The sequence below is a fragment of the Biomphalaria glabrata genome, chromosome 12 (genome assembly GCF_947242115.1).
Source record: "Biomphalaria glabrata chromosome 12, xgBioGlab47.1, whole genome shotgun sequence".
NCBI classification, from domain to species: domain Eukaryota; kingdom Metazoa; phylum Mollusca; class Gastropoda; family Planorbidae; genus Biomphalaria; species Biomphalaria glabrata.
Genome location: NC_074722.1, coordinates 24,161,849 through 24,185,200, shown reverse-complemented (window position 1 = coordinate 24,185,200; position 23,352 = coordinate 24,161,849). Strand labels below are relative to the sequence as shown.

Below are 23,352 nucleotides of genomic sequence, written 5' to 3'. Positions count from 1 at the left end.
TTTTTCATTAAGATTTACCATTTTTGCATTATTCACTATTAATAGTAACAAACACAGGAGGCTATTCAGTAAGAGAGATGACTATTTACCATATTTCTAACACATTTATGAATCGGTTTTAGATTTTTTTTCGAAAATATTTTTACTTTACAATTGTAAGTTAAGTAAGTTTTGTCAAACAAACTACCACATTTACAAAAAAAAAATGTTTACTCTTTTTTGAAAGAGAAAACAAAATCTATTAAGTATGAATATAAGTGGAACATAATTTAAAACGACAATTAATAAGTAGTATTTCATATTATCACGTAGACTGCAGTGCGATACCATAGTCATGGAACATTTAACTAAAGGAAAATAAGGATTTTTTTTTTCTTTTTTTACGAAAATGTAATTCTTATATTTTGAGCTTCATCTGTCTTTCTTCATTAGAATTTTATTCTGATATTCTTTCTTAAAATATTGCATCCTGCCTTTTTACCTGCCTGGGTGGACCATTTAGGGGGCCGATTTTGAGATTGTGTTCCCACACAAACTGTCTTTGTAACCTTGTTATTTAAGCTAATTAATCTTGAAATTTGTGTTTTAAAAGCATTTTATGTAAATTAGTTCCCTAATGCTACGACATTATCCGTCTTGACATACATTTAATAGAAATTCATGACATCGCGCATTACAAAACATATCGTGAAGGCTAGATGTACTATTTTACTTTAACACATGAGCATATAGAATATAGTCTATTTTATTTAATCAAATTAACTTTTAGATTTTTTAATTTTTTTTTTTATTTCATAAGTTTGTTCGTTTAAGCTGCGAACTGTAACTTTAGCCGTGTTGACATACATTTAAATAGTTACATTCATGTGACGTACGCACCTAACATGCGCTGTATAAACACAGTATGATTAGATAGGTTAGATGAGGTTCTTTATGGGAAATATTAAAGATAATAAATACAATAATTAATAATTTTATTGAGTCCTTGAATTCACTCTTGTTAAAACTTTTTTTTTAAAAGTCGTTGCATTATATTCAAATGTTGTTTCATCAGAAATTTCTCACTGAAACCAACGAAGGGCAGACGATGTTAGCCTGGGTGAAATCCTGCCAAGGAAAGGTGTGCGCCTCTCGCAATCAGAATCCTTCTACAGCGATTTTCTGTGCTTCAGCATTCCAAAACTAGAGCATGGGCAGCACTTCCGGACACCTTACATGCATGCCCATATTGTGTTACATCGCTTTCGTGTTGGGTATTTGGCCTCAAACTTCAAACATGATGAAAAAATATTTTGTTTCAAAAGTGTTTTTTTTTATTTAACAGTATAAACGTATTTAAATACCATTTTTTTGTTGTGTTTCAATTATTTCTGTACCTATCTATATTTATTAGTACAGTGCACCATTTACATTTATAATGTTAATCCAGAAAGTTTTTACAATAATGTGCACTTTATAAATGATATTTTGTTTACATTATATTTTTAAATACATTATTTTTGATTAGCTATTCCTATCCCATAGTCTGCTGGGTCTTTTGATCTCTACAAGATATTTGCTGTTTTACTTCTATTTCCGGTCTGGTGGTCAGGCGTATGTTACGTTTAGATTCATCAAACATTAGGGCGATTAAATATTTTAGGCTTATCCATAGCAAGACCCATCTATCATAAGACAGCAGCTGTGTATCAAGGATTGGCCTCTCTAGTCACACAGGAATTAGCAAAGGGAAAAGATTGTCTCTCAAAACGTGAAACTGCCACAGTATCTCCCACACACTTTCTGTGACCAAGTAACATGTGCACCATAAAACACTGGATAGAGGTTAGCAAAAGACAGAAGAAGTTGGAGATAACTGATGATTAGATTGTAAACAAGAAAGTAGTGTTGGTATTACTGATTATTTGACTACTTGTTATTGAACTACTGATGTTATATTATTGAACTAGTCTTGTTATACAGTTTTCTCTTTGAGATTATTTAATTTAGCAATTTACTATGTTACAACAATACTTTAAACAATTATTTATTGTACCTAACTAAACACAAATCAAAAATGAATTAACCAACTAATGAATGAATTAAATATTGAAAATTAATTATTTTTGTTTGCATTGAATAAGAGAAATTAATTCTACATTATTTAGAGATTTAAACGTAAGAGCACAGTTCTTCCCCTAAAATAACCTTTTTTTAAAAAAGGATTTCTTAATATTTTTTTTTGTACTTTATTTTATCTTAAGATATGTTGCATTCCTATTCAAGTAGCACTTGCATGAATTTGTTCCAGCATAAGTAATACGAAAGACTTCGATATTTAACTTTAACTTGTCTAATATGGGTAACATTTATTATTCATATATGCTTAAGAAGTTAAATGCCATAAACATATAATGTGTCTGGTCGTGCTGTATGCGCTCAGGACTATCATTCTGTTCTCTATTTCTAGGATCATGCCATCTCCGCTGCCATTCCCCATCCTTCTGCGGCAGGTTTGAACAAGGATGTATATTATCTTCAACTCTAAAAAAATACCCGAAACAAACAATGCATTTTTTTTCTATGAAAATGTTTTTTTTTAACACGTGGCCGAAGGGGGAAGTTGCGGTTGGCGTGGTAAAAACTGTAAGCTCTTCATTCAGACATTTACAGTGAGATGTCACGACGTACAATAACATGTTGCATAAGAAACAGTACACGGGAACGGCCCACCCATCGCATGAAAAGCAACAGAACACGCCCACGAACACTAGTTCTTATAGATGCATCTCAACCCAACACGCACTCAAATCATTCAGACTCAAACCATTCAGACGACCACACACACACACACATTAAGGCTTAATATATTCAAAACGAAACAGACATTTTAATGGGGATACTTGACTTAGGGGTTGGTAGAACGGATGATTTTTAACGATAAACTTATCAATAATAAGGACGCTAAATTGAATATCAATGTTGTCACATATATTTTTTTTTTTATTTAGCTAAACTTCGAGGATTACTTTTGGTTCTGCGAATCTCTTACGTCTTCAGTCTTTGCTTCAATCACGGGAGTGGCCGCCATGAAGGGAAATGATTTCTCTAGTGGTGACATAGTCTGGGTTTGTTATTTTTAGGATCCTTCGTAGCCATCAATTTAACAATTTAACTCTTTCTCTCCGTAATTATTTACCACATTCTGGTGGAATCAACGCTGGTATCGTCAGTTAGGAGAGAAAGAGTTAACCACAAATACTACAAGCTACGATGGAAATCAAAAACATAAATTAAAACAATATACCAGATTATAACGGTCAAACCAGAGTTTTCCTCATGTGGCCAACGAGATAGTCATTCTTTTCTCAGCGATATACGTCAACTGATAAATTTCTAAGAAAATCATTAGAGCCGTTTTTGAGATGCTGAAAGTTCCATGAAGTTCTGACTTGAAAAAAGGTATTGTAAAAAGAGAAATGAATAGCTTTCATTTAGCATACTTAATGTTAATTTGGAATCCAAACATATTATAAATATATATTTTTGTGTCTTTTTTTCTCTTTTTTACAAAACCTCTATTCACCTTTTTACCTTCATGGAACCTGGATTTTCAGGGTAGGTTATAAAGACGATTTTTTAAAAAATTGACAGTTGCTTTATATCGTTGGGAGGCGTACTACTTCCTAGCTCTTTGGCCACACTGGACAAACTCTGGTTTGACCGTTATGATCTGTCAATATAAAAAAAAAGAAGTTAATTAAAATTTGGCTAGGGACTAGAAAATGTTTCTCTTATGACAGACGGGTATTTCCATATGTATTCCCTAATTCTTGAACAGTTTAACCCTTAAAGTGCTGAGCTGTTTTTTTGTTTAGAGGCTAAACTACCACACGCGTTTTAAGGGTTAATAAATGAATGTTCAGAAACATTTTGCACATCGTCTTCTAAGTCTAGATCTAAAAGCCAATTATTTGATGATTTTTATAAAGATCTTTACATTCGCACTCTATTGCGATATGGGGGCATGGTGTAGTTAAGATAAAAAAAAAACTGGCTAGGGAAATGTTCTAACACAAATGGGGCATTCAAGTTACCACTTGAAAACAAAATATTTTCAAAATGAACTAAAGAAACAATGTTAATGTCGCTAAATTGAACTTTATTATTGCCAATTTAATTTTAAAATATTGTGCTATAGTTTAGACATCTCAATGATTGGCAGTTTATATTGTTACCAAATCCCCCATGTTACCACTAGCTATCTTTTTATAGATTTTCCACTAGTAAACTTCGGTCACGGAGGGCCTCGTCGGCATTGGTTGGCTACTTAGGAGAAAGACTGAATTCAAACCACTGCTGCGTTGCAGGAATACCCAGACAAAGAAAAGAGTTCGGTAGTCCACTCTGAAGAACAAGGGGAGCCTTAGGTACATTGCAGCATACAGTGCTACATCCTGATATTTGGACAGATCAGATGCGTGGAGACGGGGAAACTGCTGAGAGGGTGACATCGTTCCGACCACAGCTAATGTGCAGGCATATATCTCGTTTTCTTGAGATGATCTAAAGTTGTTTCCTTGAGATGATCTAAAGTTGTTTCCTTGAGATGATCTAAAGTTGTTTCCTGACTGAAGACCGACATGATAATATCACACCAAAATTGCGCTTTGAGTTTCCATTGCACTATAGCGCACCTCCTATGTAGCCATGTCTTAGATTTGGCCCTAAAGGCAGAGAGGTAAAGAAGAGAGTTTAGAGCCTTTTCCTTCTCTGTGTAGGAACAAGTCTGTAAATACAATTGGATCTAGATCTAGAGGAATAGAAATACATCAATGCAGAGTTCGAAAAAAAAACGAAAAAAACAAACAGAATTTTATGGACTAAATATAATATAGAGCTAGATTGATTAAGATCTAGACTAGAATAGATTATAAGTAGAGAATCGATCTGGATTTAGTAATTCAAGATGATTTTGCATCTAGATCTAGTTATTCTAGATAACCTAGAGTCTATATTTAATCTTTTTAGAATATTCTAGATAATTTTATGTCTAGATCAAGTAACTTTTCTTATCTTATAATTTACAGACGTTACTTCAAAAGAGAAGATAATTATATCTACGTCTTATATACATTGTGTGTTAATCTAAGTCATGCATGTTAGAGTAACACCTTTAGTAAAATCACTAAATTTAGAAAGCCTTCAGGATAGAAATCTCAAAAGTAAAGTAGCAATTATACATAAAACACGGAACCATAATCTTCAAATGCAAAAACAAAATTTAATAAAATACCAGAAAGACACAAAGATAGAGGTACATTCCTCGTTCCATATGCTAGGACAAATCTTTACAAATGCTCCTTCTTCCCTAGATCTGTGCTATTAGATATTTAGAGCATGGAATGGGTTGCCTGAACTAGCAATAAAAACCAGTGACTTGGCAGAATTTAGGTCATTGGTTAATATGAAGTAACGTCTGTATTATATAAGATAAGAAGATAAGAATCACTGGCTTGAAAGTCGTTGGTTTTCTTCTTCTTTTTATAAACCTTAATGCTTTATTGAATGTTTTCAATAATTTCATTAATATGGGATTTCCATAATAATTTGTCAGTTAACTATTTGTTTTCTTACAACAGTTTAGAGATAATATTTAGTAATTCTAGATAATCTAGAGACTAGTTCTAATTTCATTTATTCGTATTTAGATCCAGCTTGCAGATAAACTATAGCTACAGTCTTAATAATCTAAACTTAATGAAATATATTTTAAATATATAAATTTTGACTGCATGCAGTAGCCCAGCATCAATAGCGGGAGTCGTGAGGGGGGTTCAGTATAGGCCCACAACGTTTAATATAACAACTGCATGTTAATAGTAGAACTTGATAGTCTTGAAAGAATGGAAGTTTTGAGTATCATGATACTAGTACTTGCAAGAAGACATTAAGGAAATTAATGTAATCATTTAAGGCTATTACTTATAAAAATTAGTGAATGAATTCTTGAGGCTGTTGTCACAGACTACAGTGAGTAGATATAGAAGTGAGTTGATAAAGGATGGGGAGTGCGCAGATTTAAAAGCTAGAGTAGATCTAGAATCTAGAGGCTGAAGTTCAAAAATATAGATGTTGAAGTGAGTAGCTATAGGAGTTAAAGCTAGAGGCTGTAGAGAGGTAATAATGCGCAGAGCTCGAGACTTAATCTTAAAAGAAAGAAATAAACTCTGAAGGGTTCTAGCAATTTGTAATTTTTTTTTATTTAAACTTTAGGTAATATTAATTTTTAAGTTTATAAAAAGATGTTAAAAGTTGTTTTTTTTTGTTTAGTTGGTTGACCTACAGCCTCTGGCTCTTGTTGACTGCTGGCGATTGAAAGCTGCTTACAACAAACGGCTGTATAATCAAAGTTCAACTTTAGCTGTTGGTGAGTCTTCATATAAATTATAGTTTTACATTTGAGAGATAAGTCTAGAATGTTTAGCCTTTTAAAACAATGAGTAGTTGATGAGATACTAGTGTTAGATCTTACCATTAAATACATTAGAAGTTTACCATCCACGTCGAAGAGGGAAGTTTGTAGTTATTTAGAAACAGAACGAATACGTTGTCTAACTTTGTTTGATCATTAGTTTGTGGCATGTTACTGATTGTGTGACTAAGTGATCGACAAAGTATATTCCCAAACTAATGTCAGGTACCCATTACAGATGGGTGGACTCAGAGGCGCCCCAATCCCGAAATTAAAAATCCCTGTCTTCACCAGGATACGAACTCATGACCCCAGGTTTGGAAGCTTTACCACTCAGCCCCCCGCGCCTCGTTTACTTACTAACTATAAATTATTTCATAGTCCAACAAATTGTAATCACATCCTGTTCTTAAGTACAAAGACTGATTTAATGACGAGAAGTTTGGGTTTGAACAAGAGAAAAGAAAACAAGAAGAGCAAATGTTCATTGAGTAGAACACATTTTCTACAGATGTGAGATCCTTCAGCAACTCAGACTACTCTAACAGTATGGCAGACAAGGAGGAGAACAGATTTTCTCTCAACCTCTCCAGATTGTCCAGCGGTTCTCAAATAAGTGGAAGCACCAGGGAAACTACCACGGAAAAAAGTAAAGTTGTAAGCCAAATGGCTGAAGATGACCTGACTTTCCCGCTTCTTGCCCTTTCGGACGTCGCCAAGGCAAGGCGCAGATATATGAAAGTGTACCCTAACAAAGTGTACACTCCATGGTATAGAAGGTGGGTTCGTATCTGTTCATTTTTTTTTTCTATAGTGTTAACATTTACTTAAATTTGAAAATGACAAAATCTTTCAACTTACTTAATTCATATGCCATTGGCACCTGACATACGTTGAGAAACTAACAGCTGTTGGTCATAGTGTTGACCACATGACACCATTGTAAAACGTGGACCATAGAACCAGATGAGCCCAACTCCATAGATCGCAAAGTTTTTCAACTGAGTCTCAATAGGTAAATACGCAGCTTCTTCAAAGCTGGGTCTCGATTGCTGGAATAGTAAATAGTGGTGCTCCCAAACTGGTTTCTAAAACAAAACAAAACAAGCACTGAAATCTTCTAGTAAACTAGAACAAAAAATAAAGTTCTTTTCTTTCTAGGTATGTGAACTGTCTTCCCGATGGCCAGAGAATAGACTTCCAGCCTGGAGTTGAGATTCGCAAAGTTGATGAAGGTAAACTATCATTTTTTGACACTAATAGATCTATTAAATGTTTTTGTTACAATATTTCAAGGTGTAAGTAATTTCATGATTTCCAAATTAAAGTCCAAAACTTTCACGAATAGCTAAAATGTTGCTATTTTTATTTCCAGTCACATATTTATATGTTGGGTTCACGTGCGAAATAATTTTAATGTACCGAGTAACAAGGTCTTGTGCAGGTTAGGCAACAAAACCCTAACCACTAAAATAAAAATAAAGTCTAATGTTTATACTAATCCCTTATCCAAACAATGAACCCTAACCTTAATCCTAAACTGAACCTTATCTCAACTTTAACGGTACGGAAGCCTGTAATGTACGTACACATTACCAAGGTAAAATATTAGTTCCGCACAAAAACGGAGCAAATCATAAAAAGTGTACAAGAACTCATTCATACAAGCAGACAGAATGAGTTAATATCAACAATAGTATAAACAAATTTAAATTTAGAGTTAACGATCTATAGTACATTCTCTCTCTTGTGGGTTGGCATTATACGTAGAATATTTAACTAATTATACCTACTGCTGGGTTAAACATGGTTAATTAAAGCTAAACCAAAGTTGTGATAAGAATAAGAAACGCTTTCATGAGTTTATCCTTCAATTTAAGTTGTCACTATACAATGACTCATTCAGACATAGCACTGCAGTATTTCTACGGAGAGGACACCCCGTACATTGACGAACCAACGACCAAAGAATCCAACGAAAGACGCGCTCAGACGCTACGGAGATACACGAAGCTTATGGAGATGAGAGAGCGAACACAATCCGCCAAGTCGTGAGTAGAGTTCCTGCTCTTTGACACAATACTTCCCATTCCTTATCAGGAAAAAGTCCCTAAAATTGGGGCATTGCTAGCTAGAGTGTTCAACAAATGATGGAACTTATTGGTTGCTACCAATAGAGCGTGTTGACTGAGTGATCGGCTCCCGCATTCTAGTAAGAGATCTGGATCAATGCGGCTTCTTCTTCTTCTTCTTCTTCTTAAACTGTCAGGTAGAGTTGAGCCTTCGGCTCTTGGAACTCCAGGCCAGCAAAAGTGAACAAGAGCTCCCTCTCACTGGCCTGTATGAAAACAGTGTACACTGTTTTGTCTGGCGGGTGGGTCAGACTTGTGGCAAGAGGCCGCGTATAGATCTACTAAGACCCCCGCCATTTTTCTTTTCTATACCAGGCTAACCGTGCGGGACACGCCTTTTCTTATGTAACGGCCCCTTGTGGAACAGCGCCTGGATTGTGACAAGGTTGTGGGAGCTTTTTTACAACTCCGCGCAGTGCAATGAGGATGCTCTCGCACCCCCTTAGGCACCACCACGGGAGTCTTGTTTCGCTACCCTTTAGCCTAATCGTATCCTCCTACGATCGTTTCCACCCGGGCGCCACTATGAGACAGGGTAACATGCCCGGGCAATGCAGCTTCAGTGAGTGGTTAGGGTTACTTGACACATTCGTTGACTAAAGTTGGTGCTATTATGAGACAACAGCCGTAATAGACCATACTGTATGCATGGGCGCCCGCTGGGGGGGTGGAAGGTTCTCGAGTCAACCAATGACCTACTATACTAGCATAGATATGTTTTCACGACGGTGGAATGTAATCGCCCAGACACCTGAAACATCCCTGAGTAGATTGTCGTTACCGTTAGAGGGAGGTACTACTGCAGAGCTGCCACATCACCAGAAATATTTCCAGTGGACACTGTTAATTAAAGAAACAACAATGAATTCTGTTGACCTCTTACGAATTTCGACCCTGGCAGTGCCAGAGAATGAATATTAGTTTATTTCTAAAATAATAATATGAATAAAAATAATAATTATACTAATAATAATATAAGCGAGCTTTCTTTTTTTTTTTCTTTTTTAGAGAAACGAAGCAACTGGATTTTAATGTTAGTTTGCAAAGGTAGGTAACTAATGTTTTTTTTTTCCAAAACTAAGTGTTTATTATCTCCCACATTAAAATGTAATTACAAAATGATAAATTAATACATAAGATAAAAATGTCAGCATTTTCTTTAGAAAACACTGCATGTCATTATATTATCCAGTGAAGATGCGTGGCTGTATGGAAAAAAACAACACTTGGCTACCTATCAAGGGGGGCTAGAGTTCGAATCCCCACTCGAGCTGTTGTGTTATCTGAGCGCCCACAAAAGAGCTCGGACCCACCCTAGCGTACTTAACATGATAGAGCAGAGACCATAGAGTATTTTTCATGATAGAGCAGAGACCATAGCGTACTTAGCAAGATAGAGCAGAGACCATATCGTACTTAGCGAGACAGAGCAGAGACCATAGCTTACTTAGCATGATAGAGCAGAGACTATATCGTACTTAGCAAGACAGAGCTAGAGCTATAGTAAGAAAGATGTGATACAAAAAAAGATGAAAAAGAATGTATTCTTCACATTGTGTGCCACAGCTTCTAAACTAAATGCTTCGTTAGTGAGATTAATTTACTTCATTGGTATATGCTTTTAGTTCAGATGAGATCTCCCCCCCCCCCCCCAATTAACCCTTTTAATGCTATTGTGTTCACCTTTTCCGAAATTGTAAGCGTCAATCGTAATATGAAAAGGAGTCTGAAAGATTTTAGAATAATAATAATATAATAAACGTACCAAGAAGTAATCGCACAAGTATACTTTACCCGCTGGCCAAATTAGAAAAAATGTACATTTAATTTCAGCAGCTGATGGTGTCATGGGTTGTTATATCATATAATATGCCCGTAATTCATCCACAGCATAATTGCAGCCAACAAGTCCAAACAGCCAGACTTGTAAGTCATCATTTTATGTTACCATGGAAACTTTCTAAATGTGATTCTCAAAGTTTATTCACAGATAAGTGTGTGTAAATGCAAATGTTTAGTATCAAATCATTAAATAGAAACTATCGGATTTAAATTTTTCCAATGTAAATTATTAATGAGTGAGTCTGGTGTGAATGTATATTTTGGTTTTCTATAGTTATAATGTTTTACTTGGTGTAATGCACAAATTGTAAGACAAAATTCCTTAAGATTATAATTAAAAAGATCTTCAAAATTAACGCTTGCAAATTAGACAAATGAGACAATTAGTTAGCTCGCTTCTAATTGAAGAACAGAAATAACGTAAGGAATGTAAGGTTTGGGTCCGAATAAGCGATGGCCCGATTAAAGGATTCAATTGGTTAAGATAATTCGTTCTTGTACTTTAAGATTTGGTACGAATAAGTAATTGGCCCAATTAACCGGATTCAATTATTTAAGATAATTTGTTTTGGTATTTCGTGGATTTGGTCCGAATAAGCGGCTAGTCTAATTCAACGGATTCAATTGGTTAAGATAATTTGTTTCGGTATTTCAAAATTTGGTCGAATAAGCGGCTGGCCCGATTAACCGTATTTCACATAAAATAAATATACCATACAAATTCTGATAATATACTTTTCTTCGGCGTCTTTCAAATACATTTTTTTGAGTGCAGTGACTGATTGAATCATTTGAGTGTCCTTTTTACAACGCTGATATCAAACCATTCTGTCTGTCTGTCTGTCTGTTTGTCGGGTAAAAAGTTTGTATACGTTATTTTTACGACACCCAATCTTGAATCAATAACAAAAAAGTAACAAATTAGTTGGTAATTAGATATTTTGTTTGAGACCAGGCAAGATATTGTAAGAATAAAAAATGCTAGTGTTCCTCAGTTGCTGGCAATAAAAAAGAAACCGAGCCATCCTAGGGAGCACAGACATTTCAGTCATTAGATGGGGTTCACAAATCAGTTTCAAGCTAAAATCTGTTGGCATTCTTTTTATGCGATTCTAAAATTTCATTTTTTAGCTTTAATCATCGAATTGTAGAGCTAACAATTTCAACTTATGTCTGTCTTTCTGTCTGTCTGTCTGGTAAAAAAGTTAAATATGTTTCTTTCTTCCATTTCCCATTCTCGGATCAAGTTAAAAAATAAACACAATTATTCATTGAACTTGACGAGACAAGAATCAATTTAAAAACAATAATTAATCAAATGTTGGTGCTTAATTATTTTGTTTGATTTCAAAACAAGGGAAATAAATGCTACAGGTGTAGCTATATGGATTTAATAGTTTTATTACTTTTTATACGTTTTTGCTCCTACTTCCCATTATTGAAATTTGTATAAGTATTCAGAGTCGACGACAATACATAAATCAATTCGGAAATTACCAATTAATTTTATCATGTAGTACTTATAAATTAATTGTGTTTTATATAGCAGAAAAGGAACTAAATTCTGTCATTTTCAGTAAATGGCAGTAATTAGCAGTTCTTTCCCTTAGACAAGTATTTTTTTTTAAATCATTCTTTTTTTTTCCATTGCTTGTACGCGTTCCAGGCAGGAAGACTTTGGACCGACAGTAACACAGCGAGCCAAGATTGTTCCCATTATCAACTTCATGGACAAACTAAAGACTCTAAAAATGAGGCAGATTCGAACTGTGCCAAAATTACAGCCCAACTCAAAATGGAAACTCTTCCAGTTGCCCCTCATGCGGCTGAAGCTGAGGCAATATATTAAATCAACCAAACAAGCTGCGGTACGCTACACTGTTGCTTTGTGACACAAGAGATATATGACAGGTGACAAAGAAATGTGACAGGTGACAAAGAAATATGGCAGGTGACAAAGAAATGTGACAGGTGACATAGAAATGTGGCAGGTGTCAAAGAAATGTGGCAGGTGACAAAGAAATGTGGCAGGTGACAAAGAAATGTGACAGTTGACAAAGAAATATGGTAGGCGACAAAGAAATGTGACAGGTGACAAAGAAATGTGGCAGGTGACAAAGAAATGTGACAGTTGACAAAGAAATATGGCAGGTGACAAAGAAATGTGACAGGTGGCAAAGAAATGTGACAGGTGACAAAGAAATGTGGCAGGTGACAAAGAAATGTGGCAGGTGACAAAGAAATGTGACAGTTGACAAAGAAATGTGACAGGTGACAAAGAAATGTGGCAGGTGACAAAGAAATGTGACAGTTGACAAAGAAATATGGCAGGTGACAAAGAAATGTGACAGGTGGCAAAGAAATGTGGCAGGTGACAAAGAAATGTGACAGGTGACAAAGAAATGTGACAGGTGACAAAGAAATGTGGCAGGTGACAAAGAAATGTGACAGGTGACAAAGAAATGTTGCAGGTGTCAAAGAAATGTGGCAGGCGACAAAGAAATGTGACAGGTGACAAAGAAATGTTGCAGGTGTCAAAGAAATGTGGCAGGCGACAAAGAAATGTGACAGGTGACAAAGAAATTTTGCAGGTGTCAAAGAAATGTGGCAGGCGACAAAGAAATGTGACAGGTGACAAAGAAATGTGACAGGTGACAAAGAAATGTTACATGTGAAAAAAATGTGAAAGATATGTGGCAGGTGAAAGATGGCAAATAAGAAGAGTGACTGACAAGTGACATATGGTATCTAACTAGAGACAGATGACACCGTACAGGTGAAATATAAAAAAAGATTCTATTATATCTGCACAACTTCATGGGAATAACATCGTCCATTTATCTGAAGAAAGAATCTAAGCTCTATAGCTTAAAACATCTTGGATGTTCTTGAGCTAAAGAGAAACTAATGTCTACATTTATAGGAAAAGTAGAAAGTTTATTTTTTTTACAAAGCTGCATTATCGGCACCCATTGCGGACGTTTAGGTGTGGATGTATACACTTCCAGATAAGCTCTGGAGTGTCGTAAGGCGTACTTGATTTCCTAGAAGTAACAGATCTTCAAGAAATTCACTACGAAAATGTGTTTGCTAAGAACAATATCTTATAACGAGAATCTAGTGAACATCTTAATGTTTCATTTCAAAATTGAGTAATAAAAGTGTATGATCACTTTGCATAAGAATAAGTTCATCTATTAATCATTGGTCAACAAAACACAACCAAATTCAAGAATAATCTTATAACATTTATATTCTAAAAATAACAGTCTAGACCATAGGTTCTAATAAGAAACAAAGCGAAAAATAATCAAATAGTTATTTTCTTTTGTTTTGAATCCTTGTAAGATTCAAATGTCCTAGTTCAAGCCCCCTTCAGGTTAGCGGGAAGTGAGGGGCGATCAGCGTTTAAAAATCGTGATGACAGCTCGAAGCGTTTAACACACATCTCCGTTGGTTAGAAATTCTGTGGCTCCTGTGACTGGAAACACTTTGACATTTAGAACCCTTTTCGTAGTTACGATTTGTTTATTTTCAGAAAAGAACATAAATTAGAAACTGTCAATCTGTAAATAATGCATTAAACATAATTTGATTGTTATCTAGAACTATATATGGCGCATTTATGTAGACACTGTGTTTTCATACTTTCTTTGCAATAGGCAAATAATTCAATACCATTATTTTTATGCAATAGGCAAATAATTCAATGCCATTATTTTTATGTAATAGGCAAATAATTCAATGCCATTATTTTTATGCAATAGTCAAATAATTCAATGCCATTATTTTTATGCAATAGGTAAATAATTGAATACCATTATTTTTATGCAATAGGTAAATAATTAAATACCATTATTTTTATGCAATAGGTAAATAATTCAATACCATTATTTTTATGCTATAGGTAAATAATTTAAATGCATTATTTTTATGCAATAGGTAAATAATTCAATACCATTAACAGGCTGGCAGTTCATTAAATTATTTTTTTTACAATAACGTTAGCTAACGGTTTTGAAAGAGCGACATAGCATTCACGAGTTTCTCCTTGTCATATAGCCTTTAGACTGTATACAATGTATCCTTACGACACTCCAGAGCTTATCTGGAAGTGTATACATCCACACCTAAACGTCCGCATAAACAATGGGTGCCGATAATGCAGCTTTGTAAAAAAAAAAAACTTTCTACTTTTCATTTAAATGTAGACATTAGTTTCTCTTTAGCTCAAGAACATCCAAGATGTTTAAAGTTATAGGGCTTAGATTGTTTCTTCAGATAAATAGAAAAAACAACAAAGGCATATGGAGGGAGACTTCCAAGGCAGAAATATCTTTGGTTTAAGTCTGGAATATCTTCATGCAATTTATTCCCATACTCGGGTCTTTTGGATCTAACATTAGATACTAACATACACAATGCTGAAACTACACTCGGTCAATAGGCAAATAAGAGAGCACCGGGTGTATATTATACATGGAGAGTTCAACAACAAGACTTCTTAAAGCCAACAAGAAAACGACAATGTCTGCTATTTGTAACTCTTCAACTTTTTTTTGTCTCTCCGGTTTAAAGATCAGGTTCCGGTTTCGTCGATTCATTCAACTTGTGCGGTGTGTGTACCGTTTTATTCACATTATTTCTGTGATGTAAGTAACCTCTCACACTTTTATGATCATAGTTACACATACAAACAAGATTTTTAAAAAATAGGTTAAACACTACGTTTTATTCTGATTTAAATAAAAAACACGGATTTGTAAGTATCTGACCAAACTGGTGCAGCATTAAAATGGCCCCATCATAATGGACAAAACGACTACTTGGAATATTTTACTTAATAAGATGGCGTCCGTCTAGACAGCACCACCATCACTACTTTTACCTTTCACTATCTTTTAGTCTGTTGAAATTTTGGACAGCACTCAAAATCTATCGAGCGTCTTTGTCTATTCCGCTGCCTTGAATAGAAACCTTTCGATGACGTCTTTGATGTTAACTTCATTTTGTTTAGTACGTCTTGTGTACCCTAGACTAGATTTTTTATCTAGAGTTTGTGGAAACACAAAGACACCCCTCCCTTGCCAGAGAGGCCTGTGAGCTCCTTCAGTGGGGTGAGGGTCGTAACTCCGGCGCCAAACACAGTTCCCTGTATTTGAAGGTAACAAAAATGCATATTCTGAGAGGTGTCTTCAGTGCAGTATCCTTTTACTCTTGTTCCCGGGTTCGAATCCTGGCGAAGACTGGGATTTTTTATTTTCAGGATTATAATGGAGCCTGAGTCATAATAGCTCTAATGTGTGCCTGATATTAGTTGGGGAAAAGGTAAAGGCATTTGGTCGTTGTGCTGGCCACACGACATCCTCGTTAACCGTGGACCAGATGACCTTGACATCTTCCAGCCTATAAATCGCAAGGTCTCAAAGGGGAAATTTACTTATCTTGTTTCTATTTAAAAAACGTAGCTCGCTTTAGGATTTAAAATAAAGTGGGGGTTTCTACCTCACAACACCATGGAGGGGGGTTTAACTCAAAACCTCCCTTGGATACGCTCGTGGAATTTGGTGAGTGTAGCTTGTTTTAGTTTTAACATTAATGAAGGTCTAAACTCGTGAGAAATTGGTTTGACCAACACAGTTGGCAGTTCTGATGTGTTCGTTTTTAGGAAAGCCGATTTGTGTTGATTTTTTCCTCCAGATTATTTTACCAGTTTCTGAAAGATTATGTTCTTTCTACCGGCAATTATTTCAACTATTCTGTGATAAAGTTTTCTTTTGGCATTGTTTCATCAGTTCTGGAGATACAAAGCTCATCATAAAGAACGTGGCCAACTTTGTGGAAGAGCAACATAAAAACACAACTCTCAAAGTTGGGGTCGCCCAAGGGAAGACGAAACAAATTTTTGACGCCAGCAAATACAAGCTCTCCAAACGTGTAAGTTGTAGGTATCTTCTTCTTCTTGAAGCTGTCAGCTAGAGTTGAGCCTTCGGCTCTTGGAACTCCATGCCAAAAAAAAAAAAAAGAACAAGAGCTCCCTCTCACCAGCCTGAACGAGAACAGAGTACACTGTTTTGTCTGGCGGGTGGGTCAGACTCGTGGCAAGAGGCGGCGTACACTCAGACCCCCGACATTTTTATTTTCTATACCAGGCTAACCGTGCGAGACACGCCATTTATGTAACGGCCCCATGAGGAAAAGCGCCTGGATTGTGACAAGGTTGTGGGAGTTTTTTTACAACTCCGCGCAGTGAAATGAGGATGCTCTCGCACCCCCTTAGGCACCCCCACGGAAGTCTTGTTTTGCTACCCTTTCCTCCTAAGATCGTTTCCACCCGGGCGCCACTATGAGGCAGGGTAGCATGCCCGGGAAGTTGTAGGTATAACCCAAGCCTTGTTTGCCTGCTAGATCGAACGTTGGCTGGCATGTATGCCAATATAAACCAATATTGAGCTTAGTGAGCCAGTGTATCAATGTAAGCCAGTACAACTATATAAGCCAATTTACATATACACTAATGAACTAATATATGAGTCTATATAACAATAATAAAGCTACATACCAATTTAAGCCAGCACCACTGTCCTTAATTTATATTTTTTTAAGGACTCAGAAATTCAGCCTTCTTAATTCAACCAACAAAATAAATTTTAAAAACATTTTTAGAAAAAAAAAAGGTCATCCAAAAGGGAAGAACTCCGTCCTTAAAACTATATCTACTAATAATGTACAAGTTATTTCCCTTATCTGATATCAAGCAAAATATTTCATTACCTATAATCAATTCACTAATGTATGATTCATGTTTTGTTAGATACAATAAATACTTGTTTAAAGTATCAACTTGATGGGAGAATGCGTGAGAGATGCATAGCGCTAACAATTATTTAAGGGGGCTAATCCCAACCAATTTAGCCACATGTGTGAAAACTAAAGTATTAGTTTCCCTAGTTGCTATTAAACAAAATAAAGAATTACCTGAATTTAATTGTCTAATTGCTTACTTTTTTATTAATTCATGTCTTGTCTATGTCAATGAATAATTGTGCTAAGTTTTATCTTGATTTGAGAATGTGTGTAGATGAAAAAACGTGTTCACACTTTTTACCAGACTGACAGACAGACAGAGTGAGTTGATAAAAGCTTTGTAAAAAGTATGCCACTTCGGAACATGAAATCCATGTGGCAGAATGTTAATGAAGAAGTCATGTGACATGTACAAAGACCAACCAGCTTTACTCTCCCCTTGGGAGCCTCTTGAAAAACAATTTAAAGTTCTGATTGCCAGCATTTACCGGGATTTGAACATAAAATCACTTTACTCAAATGCTCTGCGACTCCGCCACCACAAGGGTAATTAAATCCCCCTACCATTCCAATTTGTTACCAAAATTTTCAATTTTATTAATGAACGCTCTGCTACTCTTTATATCATTGCAGCATTAATTTATTACCAATACTAAGAAATATAGTTCAGTGTTTCTACTGCGCTAGTTTCTTATTAAAATAATTAAGCACTTCGTAAACGCACGAGTAAACACGTCGTAATCATACATTTTATTTCTTTTTTTTTTTTCATTAAACGCTATTTAAATTTTCTACTCTAGCTACAATTTAGTATGGCTGTCAAACTAATCCTGACAAAACCATGGTTTGAAAGATCTGAAGACGAAATCAACGAGGTAAGTAATTCCTTTAGACATGATCAATGACCAAAGCGAGACCTACCGTTCAAGAAGACCTGAACACTGAACCTGCAACGTTACAACCTGTGGGCAGCTTGAACCAATAGCTCGTTGCCACGTCACAGGTCTGTAAGACGTGCAACGAGCTATGTTTGTTTGTAAAATGTTTTACATGTTTCGGATGTTCCTTCAGAGTTGAAGATAATTTACTTCCTAGTCCAAACTACCAGCAGGACGACGGGGGATGGGAGCAGGTAGGGTTTGAACCTGGGACCATCGATAAATCTGAACAACAGTCCAGCGCGCAAACCGCAAGACCAGGCAACCACCTCAATACTCTAATTTTTTTATCTCGCCTCAAAAATTAAATCATTGTTACGTCCGTGTAACTAAGAATACAAAGAACTCAGAATATAGACAATCCTAGTTAGAATATACAGATGCAAACTTGGGAACATTGAAAAGTGTAGGCTAGAATGCTGCTTCTAGTTAGAGATATAGTATTAGTATTATTTATTAATAAATTGAGTAAGTATTATAAACATATGTCTATTGTCACCAACTAATTCTAGCATTCCAGCAAATGATTTCTACATAAGAGGAAGCGCAAAATGTTTGAATGTCTATTTATTTATTCAAGTCTTTACTGAATACATGCGGGCATTTCCAGTGACTTGTGTTCAAAATAGACCAAATTTAATTACAAGACGTTTCTTTTTTTAAATATGATAAAGGTCAAACCAGAGCTTAATATTCTATTCCAAATTTCTAGGAAAATCGTTATAGTTCTACTATATGATCAACATCTTATGAAATTGGGGGCAAACTAATCCCTAATTGTAATATCCTACATAATAGATATATAAGAAATTTCTATGGGATATAAACCTTTTATCCAAAATGTAAATTTTGTCTAGCTTTGGATTAGGAGATGGGCATGGTTGCTGAGCGGTAGAGCACTTGGCTTCCGTATCCGGTTGAAATGTTGGTTAAAATTCGGATATGAAATTTTGGGATTTTCACGATGCCCCAGATTCACCCATCTCTACTGTGTGGGTACTTTACATTAATTGGGGAGGGCACGTAAAGGTAGTTAATTGTTGTGCTGACCATTACATCGTTGTTAAGCTCCGCCCATAGAAGTAGGTGAACTTTACATCACCTGCCTCCAAAGATGGTCAAGATTGAAATGGAAATGATCTTTTCTGAGCCGAAGAATGACATTGAATTCTGCTAATTGTCTGTACACCATTTTTCTTTTTGTTTAGGTGATTCGCACTTTGCAAGTGTTGCGAAGCTTTGTAGAGTATCCTTCCTCGTCACAGAGGCGCCTCGCTCGGGTGGCCTGGTTGATAGAGTAAGTAACTGAAGTGAGAACCTGGCAGGGTTTGTCAACCAACGTATTACTGAATTAAATTTATATATACTGCTAGAATGTTCTGTTTTGACAGTTCGAACCTACTCTTTATTTTTTAAAGTTTGTTTGCAAGTCAAATTCAATTGAATAGATCTATATATACATTTCATCTTAAGCTCTGGTTTTTTGAACAAATGAAATTTCAATAAGTTATGTATTCATGAAGAGACAACTTTCATTTCTTTCTTTTTTTTTTTTTTTTTGTTTTTGTTTTCGTAACCCCCAAGAGTGCCATCAGATAAAGTGATCATCAGAGAATGCCACATGGCCCAAGACTTTTACATACTACTAAGAGGAAAAGGTCAGTGGCTACTAGGTACAGGCAGCATTCATTTAGGCAGAAACAAATTTAAAACTTTTTAAACCCTTAATGTTTCTGTAGGCATTTACTTGATTGATTTACTGGTATACTGAACAAAACAAACCAATGTTGGCATTACACAGCGAAAGGGTACTTGACCTCATTGAAAACATATTTCAGAACAAAAAATAATTTTCCAATGAATTTATAAAGAACGGACTGTTTGGTATCTCTCCCAGCTAAAATGACCAAACTGAGTGGAAGCGCTGTGATTGGTGAACCTGGGGCACAGAGAGTCATCAAATGGTTGAAAAAGGACATGGTTTTTGGAGTAAGTAATTTATTAGCGGCCCCAGAAAGGGGAAAAGACGCTATTAGTTTTGTGTGAAATGTCTGTCCGTCTGTCAGTCCGTCCCGTTTAGATCTCGTAAACTAGAAAAGATAGTGAAAATCCGAAATCGCAATATTTTAGACCATTCAAAGTTCTGATGCAATGGCTATTTTTTTCTTTTCTGAAAGCGAAAAATCTAATTTTTTAAATCCCTTATGCAAGCAGTTTTTTCATAAAAATACACCACTTTTACAACTATTAACAATTAAACACTCAAACACTTGAGGCTCTTTATTATTAGTACCATCTGAAGCACATTTATGCAAACAGTTGTAGATTTTTTGGCCAAAATTTTTGTTTTTATATTTGTATTGTTAAGTTATGTTGGTTCTGTTATACTAAGTACTATATATACACACAAACAAATGTTTACTATTTTTTAAAAGAGAACAAATCTATTTATAATTTTATTCTTGGGGATTCGAATAAGAGATTGAGCCTTTTCAAAATAATTAGATCAATTTTAAGACATCAGTTAGGCCAATGGGAGGCGCGGTAGATGAGCGGTAAAACGAATAATAATCTTGTAAACTGCATTTTCTTGTCTTTTTTTTTAAGGAAATCTTTTTTATTCTTGAGGATTCGAATAAGAGATTGAGCCTTTTCAAAATAATTAGATCAATTATAAGATATCAGTTAGACCAGGGGAGGCGCGGTGGCTGAGTGGTAAAGCGCTTGGCTTCCAAACCGGGGTCCCGGGTTCGAATCATGGTAAAGACTGAGATTTTCAACTTCGGAATCATTAGGCGCCTCTGAGTCCACATAGCTCTAATGGGTACCTGACATTATTTGGGGGAAAGTAAAGGCGGTTGGTCGTTGTGCTAGCTACAAGACACCCTCGTTAACCGTCGGCCACAAAAACAAATGAACTTTACATCATCTGCCCTATAGACCAGAAGGTCTGAAAGGGGAACTAGTTAGGTCAGGTTTACATCTAATTTACATTCACTTTCACCTATCTACACTACACAAGATCTGTCAACCTTCTTTTTCCATTCTTATCTGTCATTTGTCTTTGATATAATTTCATTCGGGTGTTCTTTCTGAAAATATTGAAGCCTGCCTGAGTGGACCACTTCGGGGGCCGATTTTGAGTTTTTGTCTGTCTTTTAACCTTGTAAATTTAGGTATGAGATCCAATCATTAAAAAATTGAAACGGAGAAAGTTATTAAGTATTCATATGATTACTAGAAAGTAACCACCGGCTACGCCCGTTGATTTCTTACCAGGTTTTATATTGTTTGTTTTGAGACCTTTCAATAATTGGGCCACATTTTAACGGTTCTCCTAATATATTTTTTAGCCCTTATGCACACACGCGAAATCTTTATCGTTTACTATGTCTCAAAAAAAAAAAAAATTAATCAATGCTGTCTCAACATTGAGTTTTAGGATATGCTTCTGGTAATGTTTTGGCCTAATTAATCCGTCCTGTATTGCTGTAACAAAACCTTCCGTTTCACCGTAGAGATGACCTGCGTCACAATCTAATAGAGCCGGGATTTGGCCGTGGAGTGTTTTTTTCTTCCCATTGGCGAATTTCATTATTATTATTATTATTATTATTATTAAACAAACTACTAATATACCGGTACTCTGGCAGTTCCAGGAATTAAATTCGTTTAAGAGAAACAGTATTTATTGTAGTACCCCTGCCAGCATTCACTGGGGAGTTTTCATTAAGACCTGATATCTCTGCAATAGTACTTCCCTCATTATTGTTAGCAGTCATAGTAATATAGGAAATTTTACATGATGACCAGACCCTTTCAAAGCCATTATAAATATGCTGTCCACAGCAAGAAAGCATGTTTGAGCCGAGGTCAGAGAGGAAGTACACAGTCATCAGCACTGACCACTGTGACATGCTGGCAATCAACATCTACGACTACCTGGCCATGCTTATGACCACCAAAGACGACGAAGAAGCTCCAGAGCACATCGCTTTTATCTGGTGAGCTGGAGGTTATTTTTTAATTGCTTGTTGAGTTTTGACCACTGGTCAAACCTGGATATGGTTTAGTAAAACAATGCCAGACGACTTGAAAATCAAAAAGAGAGTAAAGAGTATGAAAAATAGAAAAAGGTTTTAAAGTAGAATGACCATAGGCGGGGGTGGGAGTGAAATTGGTTGAGCCCGAGAGGGGGGGAAGGAGAGGAGGAAAGGTCAACACACCACCCTTACATTGCGTAGGCTCACACACACGCACAAATATATTTCATGTACTTTATGAAATGATCTGGTAGTCATTTTGTTTTTCTTCAAACTCTTGATACTGTGACAGTTTGTATTACAAAAACAGATGTAACGGTATATAAAATAATTTTGTTTCTTAGTCATCCTGGTTATAAAATGGGTATATAATACTTCAAGTTTTATCCGCATATTGCATCCTGGTTATAATATTCTGTTTTATCAGCACATCGCATAATGTTTTTAAAAATTCTTTGTTTTATGAGTGCCTTATATCAAGATTCATCAACACATTGCATCATTGTTAAAAAAATCTTTATGTTTGATGTGTGCCTTATATCAAAATTCATCAACACATTGCATCATTGTTAAAAAAATCTTTATGTTTGATGTGTGCCTTATATCAAGATTCATCAACACATTGCATCATTGTTAAAAAAATCTTTATGTTTGATGTGTGCCTTATATCAAGATTCATCAACACATTGCATCATTGTTTAAAAAATCTTTATGCTTGATGTGTTCTTTATATCAAGATTATAATTCAAAAACAGATTGCATATTGCATCAGGGCATAAAAATGTTTTATGTTTTATCAGCACATTGGATTTGCTCAAAGATTTCCCGAAAACAAAACTACTAGAAGAAGGTGGGGAGAACATAACACTCTATTTCTTCAAGTAAGTCAGACACTGTTTAAGTCCTAGAGCTAGATTATCAATAGAGAAAAGAGTTGCATTGAGACTAGGGGTGCATCGGATGGCATTTTTTTTTTACTTTCGGGCGGATCCAGATATAAGATATTCGGCCGGAGTCGGATACCGTACCTACATGTGTAGTAAATAGGTGTATATTGGATATTTTGTAAAATCTCTTAACAGCATACCAATGTTATACTTTTATTATACTAATCCGTGTAACTTGTTTGTCGATGT

The 23,352-nt window shown here is 35.5% G+C and overlaps 2 protein-coding genes across 2 annotated transcripts in view; both read left to right on the top strand.

Moving 5' to 3' along the window:
• LOC106070694 (dopamine beta-hydroxylase-like) overlaps positions 1 to 1,347 on the top strand; it is a 50,478-nt gene extending 49,131 nt beyond the window's left edge. The window contains exon 12 of the mRNA XM_056006952.1: positions 1,055 to 1,347. Coding sequence (XP_055862927.1) covers positions 1,055 to 1,186 — 132 coding nt within the window. The 3' untranslated portion in view covers positions 1,187 to 1,347. The remainder of the gene's footprint in view (positions 1 to 1,054) is intronic.
• A 3,376-nt stretch (positions 1,348 to 4,723) lies between these two features.
• Positions 4,724 to 23,352, top strand: part of LOC106061344 (uncharacterized) — a 58,324-nt gene continuing 39,695 nt past the window's right edge. Inside the window, exons 1-16 of the mRNA XM_056005373.1 lie at positions 4,724 to 4,821; positions 6,313 to 6,409; positions 6,966 to 7,233; positions 7,616 to 7,689; positions 8,361 to 8,505; positions 9,595 to 9,633; positions 10,477 to 10,512; positions 12,095 to 12,296; positions 15,007 to 15,080; positions 16,224 to 16,365; positions 18,036 to 18,110; positions 19,382 to 19,470; positions 19,758 to 19,831; positions 20,071 to 20,162; positions 22,023 to 22,177; positions 23,017 to 23,097. Of these exons, the coding sequence (XP_055861348.1) occupies positions 7,004 to 7,233; positions 7,616 to 7,689; positions 8,361 to 8,505; positions 9,595 to 9,633; positions 10,477 to 10,512; positions 12,095 to 12,296; positions 15,007 to 15,080; positions 16,224 to 16,365; positions 18,036 to 18,110; positions 19,382 to 19,470; positions 19,758 to 19,831; positions 20,071 to 20,162; positions 22,023 to 22,177; positions 23,017 to 23,097 (1,508 nt within the window). The 5' untranslated portion in view covers positions 4,724 to 4,821; positions 6,313 to 6,409; positions 6,966 to 7,003. The remainder of the gene's footprint in view (positions 4,822 to 6,312; positions 6,410 to 6,965; positions 7,234 to 7,615; positions 7,690 to 8,360; positions 8,506 to 9,594; positions 9,634 to 10,476; positions 10,513 to 12,094; positions 12,297 to 15,006; positions 15,081 to 16,223; positions 16,366 to 18,035; positions 18,111 to 19,381; positions 19,471 to 19,757; positions 19,832 to 20,070; positions 20,163 to 22,022; positions 22,178 to 23,016; positions 23,098 to 23,352) is intronic.